The sequence below is a fragment of the Carassius carassius genome, chromosome 33 (genome assembly GCF_963082965.1).
Source record: "Carassius carassius chromosome 33, fCarCar2.1, whole genome shotgun sequence".
In the NCBI taxonomy this organism is placed as follows: Eukaryota; Metazoa; Chordata; class Actinopteri; order Cypriniformes; family Cyprinidae; genus Carassius; species Carassius carassius.
Window position 1 is genome coordinate 18,319,910 of NC_081787.1, and position 24,006 is coordinate 18,343,915.

At 37.8% G+C, this 24,006-nt stretch overlaps 1 protein-coding gene across 2 annotated transcripts; it reads right to left on the bottom strand.

Annotated features, from left to right (window-relative positions):
- Positions 1-467: 467 nt before the first annotated feature.
- On the bottom strand, positions 468-23,336 carry LOC132113907 (autophagy-related protein 2 homolog A-like). 2 transcript variants are annotated; one of them, XM_059521960.1, is made up of 43 exons: positions 22,821-23,336; positions 20,120-20,282; positions 19,859-20,008; positions 19,576-19,678; positions 19,037-19,175; positions 18,580-18,777; positions 18,299-18,401; positions 17,650-17,811; positions 16,433-16,572; positions 16,238-16,313; positions 15,879-16,131; positions 15,644-15,785; positions 12,855-12,953; positions 12,575-12,742; positions 12,231-12,495; positions 11,701-11,779; positions 11,399-11,567; positions 11,183-11,325; positions 10,805-10,959; positions 10,388-10,545; positions 10,107-10,257; positions 9,796-9,980; positions 9,610-9,690; positions 8,817-8,923; positions 8,642-8,734; positions 8,489-8,559; positions 8,321-8,397; positions 7,673-7,843; positions 6,894-7,020; positions 6,146-6,369; positions 5,814-6,043; positions 5,491-5,626; positions 5,199-5,411; positions 5,018-5,119; positions 4,842-4,926; positions 3,975-4,128; positions 3,814-3,883; positions 3,560-3,642; positions 3,357-3,478; positions 3,097-3,251; positions 2,286-2,438; positions 1,651-2,152; positions 468-1,620 (listed from the first exon to the last, which is right to left on the bottom strand). In XM_059521960.1, exons 1-42 carry the CDS (start codon positions 22,989-22,991, stop codon positions 1,916-1,918), a joined length of 6,063 nt encoding a protein of 2,020 aa, XP_059377943.1. In that variant the 5' UTR covers positions 22,992-23,336; the 3' UTR covers positions 468-1,620; positions 1,651-1,915. The 2 variants fall into 2 exon arrangements, with proteins under 2 accessions (XP_059377943.1, XP_059377942.1); XM_059521959.1 differs by having other exon boundaries at positions 6,146-6,372.
- Positions 23,337-24,006: the final 670 nt, after the last annotated feature.

Here is a 24,006-nt window from a genome sequence, read left to right on the forward strand (position 1 = left end):
TTATTACATCAAACTGTTCGTCATTATACAGTTTTCCTTATTGCTTGCGTGCCAGCGATTATCCCTCTGCGTGCCACTGTTGGCAAGCGTGCCGTAGGTTGCCAACCCCTGTGCTAGACTGTACTCTAGGCTGCGAAATACATTTTGCTGCCGCTAGGGTGCGTTTAGATTTCTAGGTTACCACTTTATAGAATAATTGAATATCTTTAAACATGTAATTACTTAGTGTATTGGTTTTAGACTATGTACGTTTGAGAGAGAGAGAGAGAGAGAGAGAGAGAGAGAGAGAGAGAGAGAGAGAGAGAGAGAGAGAGAGCATAAAATGTATTTGTTTAACTCTATTAATGTAATTTTCTAGGATGGTACAGAAATAAAAATCTGCCTTAAGCTACATACAATGCTTTATTAAATCACAGCATTGCCTATGCTGATGCAACATTTACAACATAAAATAGTAATAAACAATATTTTTCAAATGCACATTTTTATTCCTTTTTTTGTATTAATTTGTTTACACATCATCTTGGTGCTATACAAGTAATTCTTACAGCGTATGATATAGTTGTAATAATTACAGAAGAAACAAACACACACTGATAGCTATGAATCACATAGCCAGCCAGTCAACCATCAATAAACAAGCATGCATGTCCTGTAACTCACTCAAACACACGCTGTACAGATTTTTGACTAATAAAAACACGTGAAAATCTCACTTCCCTCACGCGGTTATGCAATTAACAAAAAGGTGAATGTAACATTACCCATAAGCCCTTTGTCAACCGACCTGCTCCCCAACGCTTCTTCATACACAAGGACATCAAATGTTCAACATCTTCAGTTTTTACATTTCAATAGCTGTTATTACACATATGAAATAAAAGATTTAAAACATGTAGGAAGGCAACTAATGAGACGAAAGCAAGCATGCTGGATTTAGGAGTAAATGACCGATAAAAGGCTGAATCTGTCAAGAACATGTCTGTCATATTTCAACACAAAACAAAAGAAAAATTTTATTTTACCTAAAGAAAATAAAGTTTGCATAATGCATTTTTTAAAATGACAATTTAATAATATATATATATATATATATATATATATATATATATATATATATATATATATATAGTTACAATGAAGGAAACCCTAAAATAGGCTTCATTTTCTTTACGTAAAATCTAATTACTTTTATCTTTTGATTTCTGAGTGAAATATGAGGACATTTTGCAAGTTTCACCCAAAAAGGACAAGACAACAACTCTTCATCAAATTCTGAAAGACATAAAGATGAATAGAAAACAAGAGTGACCCCTAGAGAGTGACTGCCTCACTCAAATAACGAACGCATTAATTTAGGCTTTAAGAGTTTAAGATCTTCATAATATCAGTGAAGTAGAATTATGGCACACAGACATCAGGATAGAGAGGACAAAGAACCACTTTCTTAGTGTTAAATGAAAAGTATGGTAAGTCCACCTCAATGCATTTATTGAGTGTTTCATCTTACCTAGATCAGTAATTAACTTCAACATTAAGTTTGAAATACTTCAGAGGGGGAATAGCGATTCAGTCAGATGTTAAAAGAGTGTTTCGGAGAGGGGAAAGACACATCTGGTCCTGAGCTCACAGGGAAACAGAGTTATAGACTGATATGACTGCATACGTTTCAATACGACAAGATGAGACTGAGCTGCACTTAGCTGTGTAGACCGCTCCACTTCTAGCAAAAGTGCAAGAACAAAACATTTGCATTGCATGAAACAATGCATGCAACTATGTGGAAGCCACGTAAAAATGGTTCAATTTCCATTTTTTTGTCCTTTGTTTGTGCATTGATATTCACAGATGAACTCGCATTCACTCTCTCATATTCACACTAACAAAAATTAGACTTCATTAACGCCAGTCAGTTTCATTCTTGGCTATCTTCGGTGCGCCATTTCAAGAAGTCCTCTTTCCGCGCATCTGGTTTAATTTGGTTCCGCATTCCTCCCAGTAGGTTTGAAGTGGCCTCTGAGGCAACTATAAGTGGACGGACCACGGTGGGCGGGATCTGGCGCAAAACTCCGCCCACCGCTCCAGGAAGACCTTTCTGCTCGTGTCCACGAGACGCAACATCACACAGGGTCTGAGCGGTGTCAATCACTCCCTGGGAAAGGCAAAGACGGCATGAGGACGTTAAATTAAATGATAAAAGATTAGAGGTAAACATTTGATATTATACATTTATTAAACTGAATAGTCTCAGAGATGAACATGTTGTCAATAATATAGGGATGGACCTCTCTGACGGTATCATAGGCTTTGGCCACGCCCTCTCTGAGGTCAGCTGGTTGAGGGGTGCGTCTGGGACGGGGAGTGGGACGTCCCTCAGTGATGTAACGTGTCAGAGGTGGAGTCGGAGATAAGATGTCATATACTGTCTCCGCAGTAGCCTGGAAATATACATAAAAAAATCTAATAATAAATATATCAAATAATACCAAAAAATATAGCAATATATAATTTAAACATTAAAATATAATAAATAAACAATATATTTAATAAAAACATAAATATTGAATTTATTGAAATAACAAAAAAGAAACATATACAAATAAGATAATATAATTACCATGTAAAATAAAAATTAATAAAAAAAAACTACCAATAATTGTTTTTAGCAGTAACATGGCAAACCAGTATCAAATATAATAATCATTTAAAAAATATAATTAAACTATAATAAGAATAAAATTCTACATAATAACAAATAAACATAATTTTTTTTTTAAATATAACATGATTTTTTTTTTATTAAGAAAATCTACAGTTAAAAAATTCTGACTCTCTGGTAACATGGCAAACCAGCAACAAATAAAATAATATATCATTTAAATATATAATTAAAATGTAAGGCATATATATAAAAAAGAATAAGATATACTAAACTTAATTTAAAAAAATGTTTTTACAAGTATCAAAAATATAATATAAAAATAAATAAAATAAAAAAATCTATCAGCAACAAAGGAACACATTAGTTTAGGCTTATATATATATATATATATATACACACACACACACTATGGTCATATGTGTGAGTGTTTATACCTGAATTGCCTGCACTAGTCTGTTGCTGAGCTCTAGAGCAGCAGAGGCTGTAGAAGTGCCGAATGATGCTGCTCCCCTCTGGAGGCCTCGGATAATACGCCCATCTTTCCGGTACTGCTCTATTGGCATCCAGAACAAATCACGCACACCATGGACTGCAAAGAATAAAAAAAACCTGAATACAGTACTTTATTGAATTTACTTTACTGAATGCAGTTTTTTCCTTTAAGTAGCCTGAGCAGAAAAGACATCATACTCACATAGTTGTACGACAGAATGCATAGGACCAACTCCTCCCAGAATCCCTGGCAGCTGGTTCTTCCTGATGTCTGTAAGCCACTCATTCACAGCATACTGAATCACCTTATCAACACCCAGCAGCCTGAAACAAAACAACAACTCACTTTTCAGAACTAGATTTAAAGGTAAAGCAGGCAAGAAGTAGAGATGAAGAGTTTTTTACCCATGTCTACAGCACAGTCTCTTCAGCTTTAGTTCAGAGCAGTTCAGCTGGGCCAGTCCAATCAGGATGCCTGCAAACGTTCCCTAGCACACCAGAGATGATAGACATTAGTATAACAGAAGCTAGACTAAAACAAACCACTGTTCTTATTCAGAAAAACTTTGTTGTTGTGTTTAAGCTCAGCGGTCAAACTACATATGACTTTATGACCACATGAACATAAAGCATCAGTTAAGATAAAGGTGATCGCCAACCTGCTCAATAACCACATGCTTCCCCTGATAGTCCAGCCAGATGGGAACTTCAGAGGTAAAACGAAACTCTCTTAAAGAGAAAGAGTGCGAAAGGATATTAATTATGATTACACATTTGTTTTGTTGGATATTGTCATGTGGTGCGATGATAGATCTTCTACCTGAAGTAGATGGGCTGGTCAGAGGAGGACGAGGAGCCAGCCGAGGAGGAACTCTGCTCACTATAGGTCGTTTCTACAGAAGCAGTGAGATCATGGTCCAATCCGGAGCCAGGATCTGTGTCGTCTGAAGCCTTCTGAGGAACATCCGTCCTCACTGGGAGCAGAAGATCAGAAATAAAGACGATGAATGCCCATACACAATTACAGTTCAAATAAATAGGCTAAATACATGAGTACAATTATAATTATACTTTTAAATTCATATAAAAAACTATTAAATAAACATTTTTTTGTTAATTTAAAAAAGCTGGTAAAAAAAAATGTAAATATCAGATGAAAAACTAAGTAAGCTAAAACTGAAATATAATTTTTTTTTACTAAACAGTAAAGAAAACGAATTAAAAATAGGCAAAACCACATAAGTAAATATAAGTAAAAAATAAGTAAACCTAAATAAACAAACGTAAAAATATAAAAAAAATGTATGAGACCGAAATAGCAATATATAAAAACTAGGCTAATAGAAAAAGAAGTAAAAAAACAAATATATATATATATATATATATATATATATATATATATATATATATATATATATATATATATATATATATATATATATATATATATATATATATATATATATATATATATATATAAAATGATTAAAAATAACTACATTTAAAATGAAAACTGGAAATATAAAATAAAAGCCAAATGAAAATATTAATAAACAAATAATAATAAAGAAAAAAAAACTATAAAAAGGCAATTAATTTTTTTTTTTAAATAAATAAATAAATACACGCATACATACATACATAAATTAATTCATTCATTTGTTCATTCATGGGGGGGTAGACATACCCTCAGCTGCAGGGTCGATGGACAGGTAAGGATGAACTCCTGCAGCCATGTTACTGAAAAAGTCCTTCAAGAAGAAAAGTGCATCCTAGGAAATGAAAACAAATGTGGTTTTTACTGAGCCTGATATGAAACATTATTTGTACTGTCTCAAAAAAAGGTTAATGCATAATCTGTACCTGGTCAATATTGAGTCGCAGTGGTAACAGACTGACTCTCAGACAGCACTCCGGTCCACCCAGACCCGATTCAGGCATCAACTGCAGCGCTTTCACCGTCAACTACAGCAACAATTGGACCAGGTAAGACGATAACCACCAACCGAAACTCCTTCTCTTTCTATCCCCCTCTATAACTCACCATGTTGGAGTGGGCTCTGCGCGGCATGCTCTCACTGGTGTACAGGTACAGGAACTTGTTCATTTGAGAGGAAGCCAGACGGTCTCGGACCTCCAGTTCCTGGACGATAAACACTTGGCGGGAAATAGGCTGCTCTCCGAGGCCCAGCCCGTCTGCATCTGGTCCTGCAGCAGGGGGCGCCACCACTGGATACGTCTCATGCTGGAAACTGACCTGAAGAGAGAGAAAGAGGTTATAAAACTACAAAGAAGGGTTTTTAAATCTTCAAACCGCTGATTAAAACACATTACACCTTTGTCAGTTGTATTTCCATGAGCAGTGTGTGCTGCCGCGCACTTCCTCCAACCCACCGCCAAGAGTTTTGGGGCCGTGAGGGCCCTGCTGAACGAGAGGGAGAACCACGGGCTCCGGGAGCAGCTGAACGAACCCTGAGAGACACAAATATTTCATAGCATGTGAATGCAACGTTAGGACGTTTTCACACCTGTTTGTTTTAGAACCATAAAGAAAATGCAACATTGTAACAATCTGTGACATGTCCCTGTTTCAAAACAAAGCACACAATCTACAGACATCCTCAAACTCTGGCTTCTCAGAAACGTCTGCTGCACTCACTTATGGCTGTGCAGTGTGTGGGCCGAGCTGGGTTTGCAGCCAAAGTCTTTGCCGCCATACAGGTGCCAGACGACAGACACTTCTCGGAGCACCACTCTGTTCTGAGGCACTGGGAAGCGTGCCGGGGCGCGCAGCAGATCTGAACTGCCCCGAGGCCGCGAGTAGTATCCATCCCGAACCTTTATAGGATCCTGGGAGAGCACTGTCACCACAGGCTCACCATCTCTAGGCTGTCAGAGAGAGAGAGAAAAATAGTACTGTAAAAATAAAAATGATTTTTCGAAGTTATAATTAAAACTGTAACCAAAAATCTGAAAACTTTGGGTACATACTGGGATGCCCATCCCAGGAGCCTCTAGGATGCAGAAGTCGTCGTTGTCGGTGGAACCCTCTGATCCTTCCTCTGACATCATATCTGCATGAGCTTCCATAGCTGTGCTGACCAGTCCATCAATATCAGACTCCTCCCCTTCTAGAACAGAGGGGCGGAGCTTGGGGGCTTCTCCCGGGAACAGATAGACTGAGACAGGGGAGGCTCGGCGGATGGACGGAGAACCTGGTTTTCAAATACACAGAAGTAAGTAACCATTAATCTTTAACACTGAAGTTTTGTCTCTTTGGTTATACTTTAATTCATCAAGGACGCATTCAACTGATCATAAGTGACAGTACATAAATTTATAATGTTCTATTTCAAATAAATTCTGTTCTTTTATACTTTTTTATATGTTCAAAGGCTCCTGAAAAAAGTTTCCACAGAAATATTAAGCAGCACAACTGTTTTTGACATAAGAAATGTTTCTTGAGCAGCAGATCAGCATATTAGAAGGATTTCTGAAGCATCATGTGACACACAAGACTGGACTGAAGAGTTATTTGAAATTCCAACAATTGATTTCACCGTATTTTAGATTAAATAAATGCCGCCTTGGTGAGCATCAGAGACTTCATTCAAAATTATACCAACCCAAACTTTTTTCCCATTTAGAAAAGATTAGTCATAAAATAACAACATTAGCTTCTACAAGTTTTGCTGTGATAGATATGCCTTTTATATATAAACAACTTCCAAAGTCTTACCAGAGTCTTGGGACTCTTCCTGTAGGATTCTCTCGGTGTCAATCAAGGCATCTGTGAGGTCACATTGGTTGATCTCTGCTGTCTCTGCTGGTGGGCAGGGAGGAAGGGAGGCGGGACTTTCTGAAAGCTAAAAGACATTATTTTAGAGCTGTAAAAAAGCTGAATATCAGCTGCTTAGATTACTAACTACAGTTGTTTTCAAAATCTTTGAACGATTGGTACTTGGGAATTTTAATTTATCATTCTGTCTGGATTCTTACCAATTGGTCTTCATTCAATTTTGCAACACCTTGAAGCCCCTGATACCTATGTCAGGGCCATCTTTGTGGACTACACATCTGCATTTAATACAGTCATCGCAGTTAAACGTTTTGATAAGTTGAAGCAATTGGGGGTTCAACTGTACTGTCACATTATTGTACTCTGTGTACACTAATGATTGTGTTTCATACTGATTGGTCTAATAACAGTATCTAAAGTTGGCATGTTAAATTTTATAGAGCTGTGATTGAAAGAGTGCTGACTTTCTCAATTATAGCGTAGTCTGTACTTATTGTAGGACTGTTCATGCTCTTAATTCCTCTGGTATTTATGCATCTGCACTTCACTCTCTGTAATTGATAGAACATATATGTATGGATGTACTTATGTATGTGTATTGTTTTTTCTCAGTGTCTGTTTCTCAGTTATTGTTGATGAACTCACCAAGCAAAATTCGGAACAACTAAGTTGTTATGGCAATAAATAAATAATGAATATAACTGTACAAGAAATCATACCAGAAGTTTCTGTCCGGCGATCTCTGTGGGGGATGTGTGGCGAGGGGGAGGGTGAAGATCACCCTGGGAAACCAGGTACTGCAGCATGTTAACCAGAGCAGCGCACGAGTCGGCACAGGTGTGCACGTGAACTACATTATTAGAACAACGAAGCTCGAACAGCGGCTGAGTCTGTAAATAGTTATCAACAACCAAAACAAAAAAAAAAAGTTTTTAAAATTACGACATGAAATTTTAAGCAGCTACTGCATTGTGTTTGGCTATGATTAATCTAAAACAACATTTTATATAATTGTTGCATAATTTTGTAACCTTAAAGGGAATATATGCACTTATATTTATTTGCAGTACAATTAATGTCACATCCCATGATTAAGAGATTTGTAAAGAAGACAAAATGTGGAAAAAAATAATAATAATATGGTAACGGGTTTATTAAATAATAATAATAATACATTAACTCAAAATTGGTCTAATAATATATTAAAGATAATAATTAATATAAAATATAAAACTGAGACCTGTCACAGGTCAGCTACCTATGTAACACTTACATTTATATAAATGAATTCACTTACAATGCACTGTAAAAAAAATATTGAAATGCTATGAAATCTTTAAGCCAATGAAGGCTGGCATGAAACTAACCAGTTTACTCGCATCAGTTCCTTTCCAAGTTGTTATGGCCAGTTCCAACAGATCAATGTCTAACACACACACATAGTCTTGAGACAGATAAAAACAATATGATTAGAGGTGGCCCATCTATAGATATCAATGCAAAATATGATTTTAAAAGCTAAGCTTGTTCTGTACCTCGCCTTAAATCCACAGTATCACTTTCACATTTATCCGACAGGTATAACGCAGAGTCATCTAAGATAAACCTAAAAGAAGATTTCAGAGCTGTTAGGTCTTCTCAATTATCCTCAGCACAACCGTTTAGGATCACATCACAGTGAGCAGTACCTGAGGTGAAAGGTCGCAGTGTCCACAATGATGTTGCTGGATAAAGAAAAGGAGTCAGCTGTAAACAAAACCCGCAGAGGAAGATAAAGTGGCCTGGAGGAAGAAATGAACATGAAGGTTGACTGAATGAACTAAGAGTATTTGTGAGAACAAACATTCAGTGTTACTACAATACCTGTAGTCCACTGCACAGGTGGCCAGGTGAGTGTGAAGAACGGTGATGACTGCAGGTGGGGTGTAGCCTAAAATGTCGTCATCAATGACATCAAGGAAATCAACAATCTGTATAGACAACAGTGTTGTTATAGTTTACTGAAACTAAGACCATAACAAAAAAACATTTCAGTTATTTGAATTAAAATAATGACTGAAATAAGATTAAATATAGAAATAAAACACACTTTTATTTCAGCTAGCTGCAGCATATTAGCAACATTTCTCATTTTAATTGAATTTAACTTAACGTAATAAAATAACTAAAATTGGATTCAAAATTAATAAACAAAACAAAACACAAAAAACACTAAAATCTACAAAAACAAACAATTACATTAATAAAACATTAAGTAAAATGAAAATGGGAAATATAAAAATAAAAACAAATTAATATATTAATAAACCTATAATAGTATCTCAATGATACTAAAATAACACTGATAGAGAATACAAAAAAGATTAACTACGTAACTTACTACTTAACCGAACTATTTTTAAGAAAAACTTGCCATGTCAACTTATTGAAATTAGTAAAAAAAAAAATACAAATAATAAATATATATAATATATATATATATGTATATATGTATATATATATATACATATATACATATATATATATACATATATATATATATATATATATAGAAATACAGAAACATATATTATTAAAAATACACATTAGCCAGACATTCATTACAGATCCACACTCCTATTTAAAGATTACATCTAATCTAGTTACCAACAGGTACCTGCTCATGCCAGCTATGATTTGTCAACGCCATGTGATGTCGTAAAGTAGCACCATGGAGTCGCAGCGCGACTAGAAACTCCTACAAAGAAAATGAGATGAATACTTATAAATGACAAAAAAAAAAACAACCATCCCATAAACAACCCAACTGACAGGTGCTAAGCAGATGAAATAACACACCAACCTTCACATTCCTCTCAAGATCTAATGTGATCTTGATGGCAGTCGACAGCATCTGAACGTCAGTTTCTCGGCCACCAACACTGCTCACCCCCACCTCTGTGGGGTAAATGGTAGGTTCTAGATGATCCGGGGAAGTGAACCTGGGCATTTCCAGTTTCACAGGAATAGGGGAGTCTGGGACCTCGGCTATATAAAGAGCCAAAGAAGCAAAAACAACATTTTGCAATTCAGAACAGGATAATAACTGCATAATAACTGTCCCATGCAACAAAACTATAGGTAAGATGTCATTGGAATGGTTTAACAGCTCACCTTTATGGTACAGCTCTACTCTTCTGCTTTCTATGGTCAGGAAGTTGAGATTGGGATTGTTCTGGTGTTGCGACACACTAAAAATCTTCCCTCCTTCCAAATCCAAAACGAGTTCTCCATGACAGAAGTCCATTTTACGTCCAGCTTCATTCTTAAAGAGAACGGTATCAGAATTTGATGTGAGTAAAGGGAAATTTGAGTGCCACTGGTGTTGACTTGTATGATTTTGCTATTGCGACAATGCAACAATTTAGCATGTAATTATTATTATTTTTTTTTACCTTGCAGTCTGTCATGGCTTGGAGGCGACCTTTGCCAATCAGCACCGTTAAACAGAGCAGACTGAGGGCATGGCTGGTCTGAGGATCTAACTGATTTTTTCTTTTTTTTGATTGCTTGGCTGAGAAGAACTTAGGCTCCTCCTCCTCAGAGTCAGATTCTGGAAGGATGAGTTAAAATATTAAGATTCTTGAACTGAAGCCAAATCAGTATTGTTACTGTTAACTTAAAAAAAAAAAGATGTCATCAGATGGAAGCAATATAAATAAAATCTATTTAAGCTGAAACTAAAACAAAAATATGAAAATCTGAAAATATAAAAGCAACAGCAAGTACAAAATATTAATCAATGCAAAAATAGTATATAAAACAAGACACAATGTTTAAAACAAAGTATGAAACAGACGAGCATGACTAACCCAGCCTGAAGGCAGATTTACAGAGGTAAAATTCATCCTCCTCAGGTCTGTGCTGGTGGGAGGGGCTACGAGAACTTTGAAAAGAAGGAGCAGGAGCAGGAGGAGGGGACGGAGGAGGTGGAGGAGGTTCCCACATCAACAGATCATTATTAATCCTGGGGAGGGAGAAACAAACAGTGGAGCTTGACTTCAGTCAAACATGCCTTTATTTTATTATGTTATGGCTTGCTTGCCAAAAAAAACAAAAACATTAATTTTTTACACAACACAACATGCATATAATGTGAAATGATCATTTATACTGAAGAGGGTGATTTAAAAACCAATGCTTGGAGATATTCTTTTTAAAGTTCATTGTCTTAAAGTGTTGAGCTGTACCTGTTATAGATGCTCAGAAAAGCCTCTTTGCTGGGCAGGAGAATGTAGGCTACAGGAAAGGTGATATCCACCACATACTGAGACTGACATATACACTGAGTCTGAAACTCCTCCATCTCCTCTGGGTCTGCTGGGATCACCATCTGAGACACAGACAGAGAATGAGTCAAGTACAGGAATGAAAGAAAGACAGGCAGATGGGTGGAGTGGACTCACCTCTTCGGTCTCAAACATAGTGCGGTTGGAGGAGAAAGGAGAACTGTTCTTCTCTCGAAGTTCACAGGGGTTCTCTAGAGACATGGAGCCCAGCCCCAGATCCCTGTTCACCCCTTCACACACACCTGTACAGTCAGAGCCTGCTCCTTCATTCACTCGCACCTGAATCCTACAGAAGGAAAAGAGAGGGAACCACAAATGCTTTCCCGGGATTCTCTGTTTTTATCCAACTGGAGATTTGTATAACACATTGTTTTGTACTCAAAGCTAAATCTCTGACACTCATACACTCACAAACTCACCTCGGAATGCCGTCAGGATCTGGGCTCTTTTGCACACGGATACAGGGAAACGCCTCCCCATCCCAGCCCTCATACACTCCTAAAACACACATTCACACTCCAGGTGAGTTTAGAGAGAAAAAAACACTGTATCCTGAACACTAGGCCTTAAGATGAATCTAAACAGACTGAATTTAATAGAAACAAAAAATATTTTTGATTTTATTCATCAGGATTTGATCAAATCTTTTTATTATTACTATATACAGATAGTAAAGAAGAAATTTTAAGGAATGTTGGCAACCAAACAGTTGCTGGTAGCCACTCACTTCTAAAATATGAAGAAAAAAGTCAATGGCCAACATTCATCAAAATATGAATTTTGTGTTTTGTGTTCAGCAGAAGAAAGATTCATTCATGTTTGGATCAATATGAGAGAGAATAAATGATGACTAAATATACATTTTTGGGAGAACTAACGTAGCTGATATATTATTTCTAATATTTGATTATAACTTTAACAATATTTTTTTGATCTTTGGATGCCTCACCGTGCATATCAGTGAAACAGGCCTCCAGTAAATTGATGAGTTTGGCCCCTGGGCTGCAGGGGCCGTCCTGCTGAATGTCTGGCCCCTGCTGAGACTTCAGCTCCAGATTAGAGATCTGCAGGCTCAAGATCTCATTGCGCACTGCACGCTGGCTCAGGGGCCGTCTCAGCCCCGGGGGTCGAAGGTCAGGGATGGGGAAACGGACCTTCAACACGGCATAAGGAGATTGAAGCAGGAGAGAAGAATGGAACTCCAACAAATGAGACTGCAAAGAAAAAGAGAGAGTTTTTTTTGCTGAGGTAGGGGTATCATGTTGTTGTTTTTGATCAAGAGAGTCTGGTGACCTCTGCTGCCTGTGCTGTGTTTCTTTGAGGCGGCGCTGGACAGTGCCTCAGGGCTTGCAGGACGTCCTCCAGTCGGCCTATAATGTCCAGGTCCAACTCAGAGTTGAGCTCCCCGAGCTCAATCCGCAGAGAGCTGTCCCTGCGTATCACACGACGCCTGCTTCCCTTCTATAGGAGAACAGGAAAAACAGTTTCATATAGATCAATCGCTAAAGGTATAAAAGACAGAACAAACACTTCTCGCAAATGAATGCCATAGGACTTTGTCAAGCTGTAGTACCTTACGCATGTGCGTCTCAGAGAGACTGTGGTGGAACTGGGCACAGGGTCTGGCAGTGGTGCCCATGGTGAAGAGACCGGCTGACTGGAACTGCAAAAGCTGGGAAAAGAAAATGTGGACACACATGCACATTTTAAAGCAAGCCTTTCAGATCCTTCATCAGCCTGCATGATGTCACCTGCTGGATTTGCAAACTTTGGCCGTCTGACTCGTCGTAACGCAGACTGTTAACATCTGTTTAAGATTCTCCCTGAGCAGCTGGCAAAGCCTCGGACATGTGACTGTATTACACCCCTGTAATAATTTGATGACCAACTGGTAATTTTCTAATAATAAGGGCTTGACTGTTTTGACAGTCCAGATTGTGGTCTAGAGTGCAACAGGGATTAAAAATGATGTAACAAAAGTGGTTCAAGAGAATGTCTAATGAAAAACAGGACTTAACTTGCTTTTTTGCTTTAAGTAAGAAAGTTCAAAGTTATTCAGTTTTCATCATTTGGCCGGTATGTGGAGGACAGCCAACCACAGCGGAGGTCATCTTCAAGATCCAACTATTTAATCCCAATCTTATTATAACTTTAAGGGTAACACTTAACAATAAGGTTCAATCCCCTAACATTAGTTAATACATAAGACTAGATGTTTCTATTTGGGCTGCACAATTTGAGGAAAAACATAATTGTGATTTTCCTGATAAAAACTGTGATTGCAATTTCAAACACGTTTAGATTTCAGGGGTTAAAGCAAAAAAAAAATCCTGAGCCTGAACTTTTTTCTGGGGGCAGGGCAGCACATGCGAAGCATGTAATGACTGTGACTTTAACATTTGAAAGGATACTATGGCAAAGTTATTGCTTTCTTTATTCAAACTAATTTTCTTTTTCATGAATGTATGATTGACCTGCAGAATGAAAGCTGTATCATACACTTGGAAAATTATGAGCTATATCATCGCTTATTGACACTAGGGGTGTGACAATACACTAAGCTAATGAGATGAGACAAATTACAGATACTTGGTTCACTAGAACATGACAATATTTTAATACTGTTTTTAAGAAGTTTTCAATAAAATGTTTGTCTTTTTATTGCAAAAAGTATGCAGTTGTGTTTAGAAATATTTAAACTAATCTAGGGCTGTAACTAATGATTATTTTGGTAATCAATTATTCTACTGATTATTTTGACAACCGTTTAATCCAATTTTATTTTTAGTAACACAAACAGATCTAAGTCAAAACCAGGCTTTAGTATGTCTATTTATATATAAACTAACAATGAGGCAATAATAATTGGCTCAAATAAAACATCAAAACAAAGAAATTACAAGATTGTAATGAACAACACTGTTAAAATACATAATGTAACATGCCTATATATAACATGAACATAACTTAAGCACATTATGTATTAAAACAAACACCTGCAGAGGGCACCAACGGCCTGGTGACATTTCACTTTACAACTCGATTAATCAATGTTTAAATCCATTAAATTTTAATATTTGGCCACGTGCAGAAACATTTATTTTGAAATTGCGATTCACAATACAATGGCATATTTAGAAATAGGTTGATATATCTCCTGTGTTGGCAAAGGTTTATGAATGATTTACGTTACAAATCTAGTTAGATAATGCACACGGTTTTTCCAGATTGCGTTAAGCAATTAAAATTCACAGCGTATACAGAGGAAGAGTTTAGCCCCTTTCACACATACAGTATTCACTGGTTAATTACTGGTAAAGTTACCATTAATAGATCATGTGTGAACAGGACCTTTTCAGAAATCCCGGTAAATATGTTTTGGCAATCATATCATTCTTATGGAGATGACATGATTACTCTGAGCTGTTTACAAAGCTCCGCTTCTTCAGAATTAGTGTTTCTATGTAAATACCCGCTAGATGGATATATTTGACCATTTCGCCTCAGCCACAGCTTTTTGTCACGCTTCTCCATTCATCAGGACTGTGACTCTGCAATTGAATACTATTATGCGCGTCTTGTGTTTATAAAAGCAAAACATTCTGACTGGCTAGTAATGTTAGTTTGGTTTAGAGTAAAAGTTGCTCCTCTCGTAACATTGGTAGACGAACGCATGGACTCAACAGTGATATCAATCAACAAGATTTTTTTTTATATAATGTAGGATTAAACGCTGCACGCTGGAAATCCGGCACGGTGCTGGAGAACTTTAAGCCCTGAGATTTGCTGTGCTTGTTGGTAGGGCTGAACAATTATTATTATTATTATAAATAATAAAATTCTATTTTCTTCATTTTTAATGTTCAAACCATCATGCTTTTATTAAAAAAATAAAAAGAAATCGGCAGAGAACTATAATAAAGCAGAAAAGCTATTTTGTTGACATGCATATATTTGTTTAATTAAAATGCAGCCTTTTCAATTTGATAATCACAATTTTTCTCAATTGTAAATATTTTTACAAATCAACATTAACCTAGATCAATGGACAGTGTATTCATGTTATTAAAATAAAAGTTAGTTCAAAATATTAATATATGTGAACCATCTGCACTTTACTGTTACTAAGTTAGCACTGTTTCATTTAACACACTTAAGCTGAAAAAAAGAAAAAAAGAAAAGAAAAAAAAAATAGGTTTTACAATCAGCACCGTAAATCAGATTTTGCTGCATTTTGGTAAACCTCGATGACTCACCAGTCAAATTAAACAAAAAACAAGTGTTAGGGGTCAAAAAAGCAACCCAGAAAGGTCTGATAAATAATAACATTTGGGAGCAAGAGTTAGCAGGTATGCCGTGTACCTCTGTGTACTGTGGACCGCCTGACTCCCACAGGCACTCCAGCAGTTCCAGCCTGCTGAAGGAGAGGTCAGAGGTCATAGCTCGGGTGTGCCGCCCTGCACTACGCATCTCACATGTCAGCTGCACTGCTGCACCAGTCATCCTGAAGACCAAAAGTCAGAGAGAGTCAAAAAGAGTATGTGTGTGTGTACATGTATATACAGTAGGGGAGTACAGCAGGTAAATCCCACCATACCTGATGTGGGAATGGGGACATGCTTTAGCAAAGCTTCCTCTCAGATTGTGGAAGTCTCGCTCACTAAACATCCCGTCCTTAAAGAACGCAAGCTCCTGGAAAAACAACTGTGACACCTCAGCCAATGAGGAGAGCCCATCTGACCCAGGAGGCGGGTCCTGCTCTAAAAGAGTAAGTGTGACTCCGCCCAGAGAGAGGCGGAGCAAGGAGTCTGGTTTCAGTGGCTCTGATTGACTGCTTCCGGGCGACCGTTCTATTTGAAGAAAAACAAAGACTGATGATTGATTGCAAGAGAAAACATAAATGGCATACATTGACACACATACAATGTGTTGTTTAAAACAGGTTTAAATACATACTGGGAGGTCTGCTACATTGAGGCAAACTAGATAAGGATCCTGGTACAGGATAACGACGAGGACAATTGAGCATTCCCTGTAATAGACATATAAAAGTGCACATTAATCATACACACTGGACATAGATAGCTGATGCATAACAGGTCTATTGACTTAATCAGAAACAATATTAAGTTAAAATGTATATGTAAGTACCTGTGGAGACAGAGGGTTTGTTTGACCTAGGCTGCTCTGGCTATGAATGGACGATTCCATATCACTGTCAGATAATTCACTCCCAGAGCGTGTTGACAACACACTGCTGGTCATACCAGGACCCATCGAATAAAACATCTCTGAGACAGAAAGACAGTCACAAATGCAAAACTCAGACAAAGCACAGACAAACTTAAAAAAAAAAAGGCAAAATACTAAACTACAGATAGTTTCAGAAAATAAAAACTGACCAGCATCAAGAGCCTGAGGCCTCATTTATAAAATGTATGTTAGATTGGATTTTAACCTGCATTTCATGGATTTGATCTAATGTCAAAAGTGAGGAACTAATTGGCTTTAATGAAGGCAGAAACTGACGTGAAAATGTTCTTATGTATAAACCCACTGAACAGCATGTGTACAACATTTTTTGGCACTCATTATAACACTTATTCAGTAACTTAAACATTGTCTATGAAAATGTAAATTAGTAATCACATTAATAAATAGGTAATCACATGAATTAGTTGAGTGTTTTCTTGGATTTCCTTGCACACTGCTAAGGAGTCAGTGTGGTACTTCTACCGAAACATAAAGATGTTTGTGGCCATTCGTAAGGGCGAATTGATTTGCTTGTACACACTGCGTTAAATTTAAGATGATCTGTGATTTATAAAGAGGGGTGTATTTAGGAACTTTTTTGTGCATATTAACCTTTTTTAAATCGTTCATAACAACATTTTGGAAACTGCTGTACATTTAGATTTAGGATCATTATACACATGTCTTTATAAGTGAGGCCCTTGGAGAAAATGGCTGTACAGGGCCTACTAATTATAAAAAACAGTATGTGAAATAGTGTGTTTTTTTCAGCAAGGGCAATCCAGTTTTCATCTGAGAAATATCTTATATTTTAATCAGAAAAGTATCTATAAAGAGAAATTAAATATCCTAACTCTTATTGCTTTCTGGCATGTTGATACTGTTACAAATGAAACTGAAGGTCAGGTCGAGTATATTGTATTGTGGAATACATTATTCCATACTCTGGTTATACACTACACAATTTAGCAAATGTTGCAAGTCATACACATGCATGATAAAACTGCATGTACTTGCTGCAAAAATAGCAGTACAGTAGTATGCCAGTCTGAACCCATAATTATAATCAATGTTCTATAATAATCTCAGTGAAATATTAACTATTCTCATCTCACCTCCGTTCTCCATGCTGATGACATAGGGCTCTGCGTCCAGCTCCAGATCTCTGTCATACATTTCTGAGTTCAGCTGTTTACTGAGATCCTCTTCGATCAATCGCAGATCATCAGAACCCAGAGGCCTAGAAAGACCCCCACCGGACACACCACCACTGCCCTCTGACAATCAGAGAAAGAAAAGGCACAGTCATTCCACGGGACACTGTCAATCAGGCAAAAACATCCAGGCACATAAAAAAGGATTGGTTTTTTAACAGGCGATCTCCAATTTGAACAGCTAGTACACCCACCACCATCCAGCTGTTTTTTATAAAACAATATCCTAGACAGTAGAATCTGTTTTATAATTTTAATAATTATAGAATTAATAGAAGAGTAGAATTAAGTTAGAAAAACAAAGTTGCATACTTTTACATTTTTGAATATATGTGTATGCAAGTACCTAGAGCTCCTATGAACCATATCAAATTCCTTTTGCGTGTGTGCAAACTTGGCAAACAGAGAACATTCTGATTCTGATAAAGGCTTTAAATTAAGACTGATGCAAACAGCCATATGATGATTTATCTTATTTGAAAAGGGAGAAAGTGATACATAAATCATATTAAAAGCGATAAGCAAACAGAAAATAGAGTGCTCATGTTACCTGATGTCTCGATGCAGAGTGAGGACAGGAGGTCCGTCAGGTGTGTGATCTGACTGGGGGACAGCAGCAGGTGGAGACACCCTACTTTACCATCCAACTCCAACTAAGATGAAAAAGAGGAAACTCCACTCAGTTAACAATGAAAGGAACATAAATCTTCTGTTTTGGACTGATCAAGCTCCTTTATGAATGATGAAGCCGAATAATTTGCTCATTTGATCTCACTGATTCAGAAGAATCATGAACATCCATAAAATCTATTATTTATTGTGCAGACAAACCTTGGGCCCAGGCAGCATTTCATTCTGTTTGATTTTGACAGTTGTCTCTATGAATCCGGAGCATTGTCCAATCAGCAGAGGCTCTGGGGGCTTTGGGGTGGGATGCAATGATTGAGGGGCATCCAATGCATCATCATCATTTTCATCTGTCTTATCCATCTCCTTGCTGCTGGCCATGTCATCAGAATAAACCAGCCCCTAAATGGATGAGTTGAAAAGACACAACCCATTAAAGACATTATATTTATTCATTTGGCAGATGCTTTTAAGCAACTTACAAATAAGGAACATCACAAGCAATTTATCATGAGAGGCAACAATATTTACAGTACACTAATTATGCTAATTATTAATTCAAAAGCTGGCATGTTCCTGAAATGCATTAAAAGGAAAAAAAAAACTAAGAGTCACTGAAAGTGCAAAGCCACTAACTAACAGGTTGCATAGTTTCCCTGACCTGTGAACCTCCGAGAGTTTCATAGAGGAGCTGTACGGAGTTGAGCTGTAGGATTTTGTGCAGGAAGGCTGGTGGCTGGTGGATGTCTACAGGCACTGTCTGGCTTGAGTCTCTCACAGCTTCATCGCAATAGTCCACCCTGCAGTATCACATGTTACCACCAGGGGCAGAACACAGATCGGTCACAAACAATGGAATGCACTCTAGGAAATTTAAGCACTCGTGGATTGTTTCGAAGGATATGATTGAAGGATAAAATATTTAACAATACAAATGTTTCTACTGTATTTTGGACATATAAATACAGCCTTGGAGAGCTTTCAAAAACAGAAAAAAAAATCTGACCCCAAACCTTTGAACATTACTGCATTTTTGAGTAATAATCAGATTGAAAGTTTTCAAGATTCATGCCATTCCTTAACGGCACATCTACCCGAATTACCATATCTGGCACACCAAACCATCCTACTTTATAAATAAAGAGAAAAAAACTACATAATACATCCATAAATGTGCAAAGATGTAATTCATGGCCTCACCGTTTAATGCGCATCTCTAAGGCAACCCCAGTCTCAGCGTCCAGGGAATGATGTTCTACTCGCACGATGGTGTCCAGAAAGGTGACTTTTATTCGACGTAGGACTGCAAACACACAAACATGCCAAAAAATGTAAAATACACTAAATACACCAAGTTAATGTTTTCCAATGTTGAGTAGTTTGTGCTAATACACACTCAGCCAGTCATCTAACAGTTTTACTTAATGAATCAACAAAGCAAATGTACAGAACCACACTCCTAGACACAAGAAATGCCACACACCTGTCTCGATGGTCTGTGCAAACATTTCCAGCCCCTCCAGTGGAGCAGGCGGCTCTTCTGACGCCTCGGGCGGGTCCTTCAGGCACTCCTGGGCCAGCTGCATGCTGGACGTCATGCATGAAGACCACCCTTGGGAATCCCAATTTCCATCTAACAGAGATAAGAGAAAACACAATTGAACAATAAGTCAGTCCCGTATAAAATATGATTATATGCATCAAACCAAAAGAGCACACAAAGAACAGAGTCCACAGAACTCACTGGTTCTGTATTTGGGTCTGCATGTTATCTGCAATCCAGTGATTTCAAGGGTGCAGTGTTCTGTTACGAGGGCTGCCCAGGGAATAGTCACTGTGATGCTGTTCACAAAACCTTCAACAATCTCCAGCGGCGCTCCCAATGACTCCAACAACTCGTTCACTGCCTGAAAAGAGGATTCAGAGTATCTGAAGAACAAGAACAAGTGATCACATACAAGAACAGAAGATGTCAAAATGACTGCGAAAGAGTGGAAGGATGATCAGGGGTTTTCAGTGTTTTAGATGCAACAGAATATAATCATTCTCATAGTGGGGGCTATAGCCCCATCAGAAACATGCTTAGCCCCGGCACAGCCCCCCCAAGGGTTTCCTAATGATGTTCCTGTTTTTTGGTGCCACTTTCATTAACACAGAAAAATAAACGTTAAAAACCTAAAAAAAAAAGTGCCCAATATGTGGCCTATAAACAGCTGATATTATGGGGGAGGGTCAGGCAACACAAGCCAGCAACGCGGAATAATTACGGAGCTTTCTAATGCTTCATTAACGGCGCATATTCTCTGAGACAAACGAGATATGAATATATGCTGATAACGGTATTTAACCGTCTTAAATTATTCCCTTAATATTTATCTTGTGGCCCGTATAGTGAAAAACATGAGAAGAAAAAGGAATTTCGTGTGAAACAGGTTGCTTTTGAAAATCGGTGCACGAAATAAAGCTGCTTTTAATTTTCAATGATGACTGCAGTGTTAATATTTTTTTTTATAGGCCTATAATTCATTGTATAAATTAATAGACCTGTTAAAAAAAAAAATAATAATAAAAAAAAATAAAAAAAAACATTTTTAAACATTTTCAGTGAGGAGTAAGCTATTAGCCCAAACTTTATCCTAAATAAATAAAGCAAATTTATGATGCTTTTGACAATATATCTGTCTATCGTCGACACATGATAAGACTCATCTCAGCACGGGGAGGTTATTGCGGGGCCCCACTGTGTGCCCATCTGCTATGCCACTGTGTGGAAATAGTTCTATAGTTTAATAGAGTTGAAATAATGTCGGCACTTTATCTATTGTAAAAACTGGTTAGAATTTACCATGTTTTCCTGCCAGTTGGCATTGAGAGTGACTGACACTTGATGTTCAGAAAAAATGCTAAGGTAAAAAAAAAATAAAAAAAAATGAAACAATATAAAAAAAAGAAATCCCTACTTTCTCGCTTTTCTATTTGAGTTCATGAATTGTATTCATTTGTAAGTGTCCTCAGTCGGAAAAGGGTGGCTGGCCCACTTCAGGTTGGTGGAGAGTTCCTGCCTCAAGTGGAGGAGTTTAAGTATCTTGGGGTCTTGTTCACGAGTGAGGGAAGGATGGAACGGGAGATTGACAGACGGATCGGTGCAGCTTCTGCAGTAATGCGGTCGATGTACCGGTCTGTCGTGGTGAAGAAAGAGCTGAGCCGCAAGGCGAAGCTCTCGATTTACCGGTCAATCTACGTTCCTACTCTCACCTATGGTCATGAGCTTTGGGTCATGACCGAAAGGACAAGATCCCGGATACAGGCAGCCGAAATGAGCTTTCTCCGCAGGGTGGCTGGACGATCCCTTAGAGATAGGGTGAGAAGCTCAGTCACCCGGGAGGAGCTCAGAGTAGAGCCGCTGCTCCTCCACATCGAGAGGGGTCAGCTGAGGTGGCTCGGGCATCTGTTCCGGATGCCTCCTGGACGCCTTCCCGGGAAGGTGTTCCGGGCGCGTCCCACTGGGAGGAGACCCCGGGGAAGACCTAGGACACGCTGGAGAGACTATGTCTCCCGGCTGGCCTGGGAACGCCTCGGTGTCCCCCCAGAAGAGCTGGAGGAAGTGTCTAGGGAGAGGGAAGTCTGGGGTTCTCTGGTTAGACTGCTGCCCCCGCGACCCGGCCCCGGATAAGCGGAAGAAGATGGATGGATGGATGGATGGATGTATGTAAGTGTCATATCTGGCATTTAGCATTAGAAGTTATATTACTAATAACTGGAATACCACAGACATTATTGCCTTTTTCGAAGCTGCTGTGTGTGTGTGTGTGTGTGTTAATATATATATATATATATATATATATATATATATATATATATATATATATATATATATATATATATATATATATATATATATATATAAACACAAGGTGTCTGAATTTGCATGCTATTTAGATCCTGAAAAAAATCCTGGAGCTGCCACTGTTTGTATGTATATAGACCCAATATATACAATAAAAAAGTATTTACATTGCTGTTTTACATTACTATACTGTTTGATTTAAGAAAAAAAAATTTTATTAATTGAGTTAGATGTAATTATTATTATTTATTTTTTTTACAGACTTCTTAGCACTCCCTTGCAGGCCCAACTTTGAAAAACTAAATGACAACACCACAAAAATTGAAGAAGCATTATAAATTAGACTCAAATGTGAAAGCAAAAGTTAGTAAGCTTTGATCACTGTGACTTAAGACCAGGAAGAGGATCTAAGATGCAACCTTTTCTGCTCAAGTCATCAAACTCTTGGAAACATGAGTGTTTCTCATAGACTTTACGGTGTTCCTTCAACTAACAGGATGTGTTGATCTCATACTCAAGTCTAGATATTACGAAATACTGGAAATAAGGGTCACTCGGACAAGGTAATTGGCCTGGGCATGTCTTAACCCACACTTACCCACACATCCAAGTTAATTTCTCTAATGACCCCGCTGCCATTGTACAGGTCCAAGCTCAGCTGGTCCAAACTGAGTCTTTCCTCCAAGAAGTGGCCCAGATAGTGTTGCAGGAGGTAGCGACAGGCCCGTTTCTTTATCGAGCCCGACCAGGGGAAGAGCCAGTGAGACATAGGGCCACAGCAGACGGGGAGAGGGAGCAGAGAGGCGGCGGAACAAGACACCAGTCCTGCATAACAGATTTAACCCCCCTCGGTAGTCTGTGAAAATGAGAATACAATAATTCAAGCGTACTACGATGGACAAGAAGGGGCAAAACCGTCTAACTTCCTGTCCTTTGACACTAAAATCCCCTGGTTCTTCGTTTTTTAGACGCTAGGTTGTCCAAAGCAGCGTTTAAAAAAGATATCTGTGTTGAACCGGGTCACTCCGGTTCTACCTTTAATAATAGGTGTCACTGAAATATGCGACAGGTCCTCTATGGTTCCTCTGGCCAACGGGTTGTTTATTGTTTTCATACTCTTACTGAACGAGTGTGCGTCATGACGTCACCGTAGCTGAAGATGCCGGAAGTTGGAAGCGTCAAATCGCCATGTTGGGACGGTCAACTTGAATTCTTCAACCAGATTTAGACATATGCGACACTGGACCAAAAAACCATTCATAAGGGTCATTTTATTTTTAAATTGACATTTATCCGTCATCTAAAAGCTGAATAAAAGCTTTTCATTGATGTATGTTTTGTAAGGATAGGGCAATATTTGGCCAAGAAACTATTTGAGTATTTTGGAAAGGGTGTAAAAAAAAAAATCTACTTATTGAGAAAATCGCCTTTGAGATTGTCCAGACGAAGTTCTTAGCAATGCATATTACTAATGATAATACATTTTTTATATATATACGGTAGGAAATTTACCAAATATCTTCATGGAATATGATCTTTACTTAATATCCTAATGATTTTAAGCATAGAATAAAACTCGATAATTTTGACCCATACAATGTATTTTTGGCTATTACTAAAAATATACCCCAGCGACTTAAGACTGGTTAAAGACAGGGTAAAGTTATTTATTCAAGCATAAATCTGAGGTAAAACCCTTTTAAGATAATAATTAACATGACAAGTCCCAATGTCTCAAAATGGATGCAATTCGCACATGGTCCACCTCAGATTGTCTATCTGAA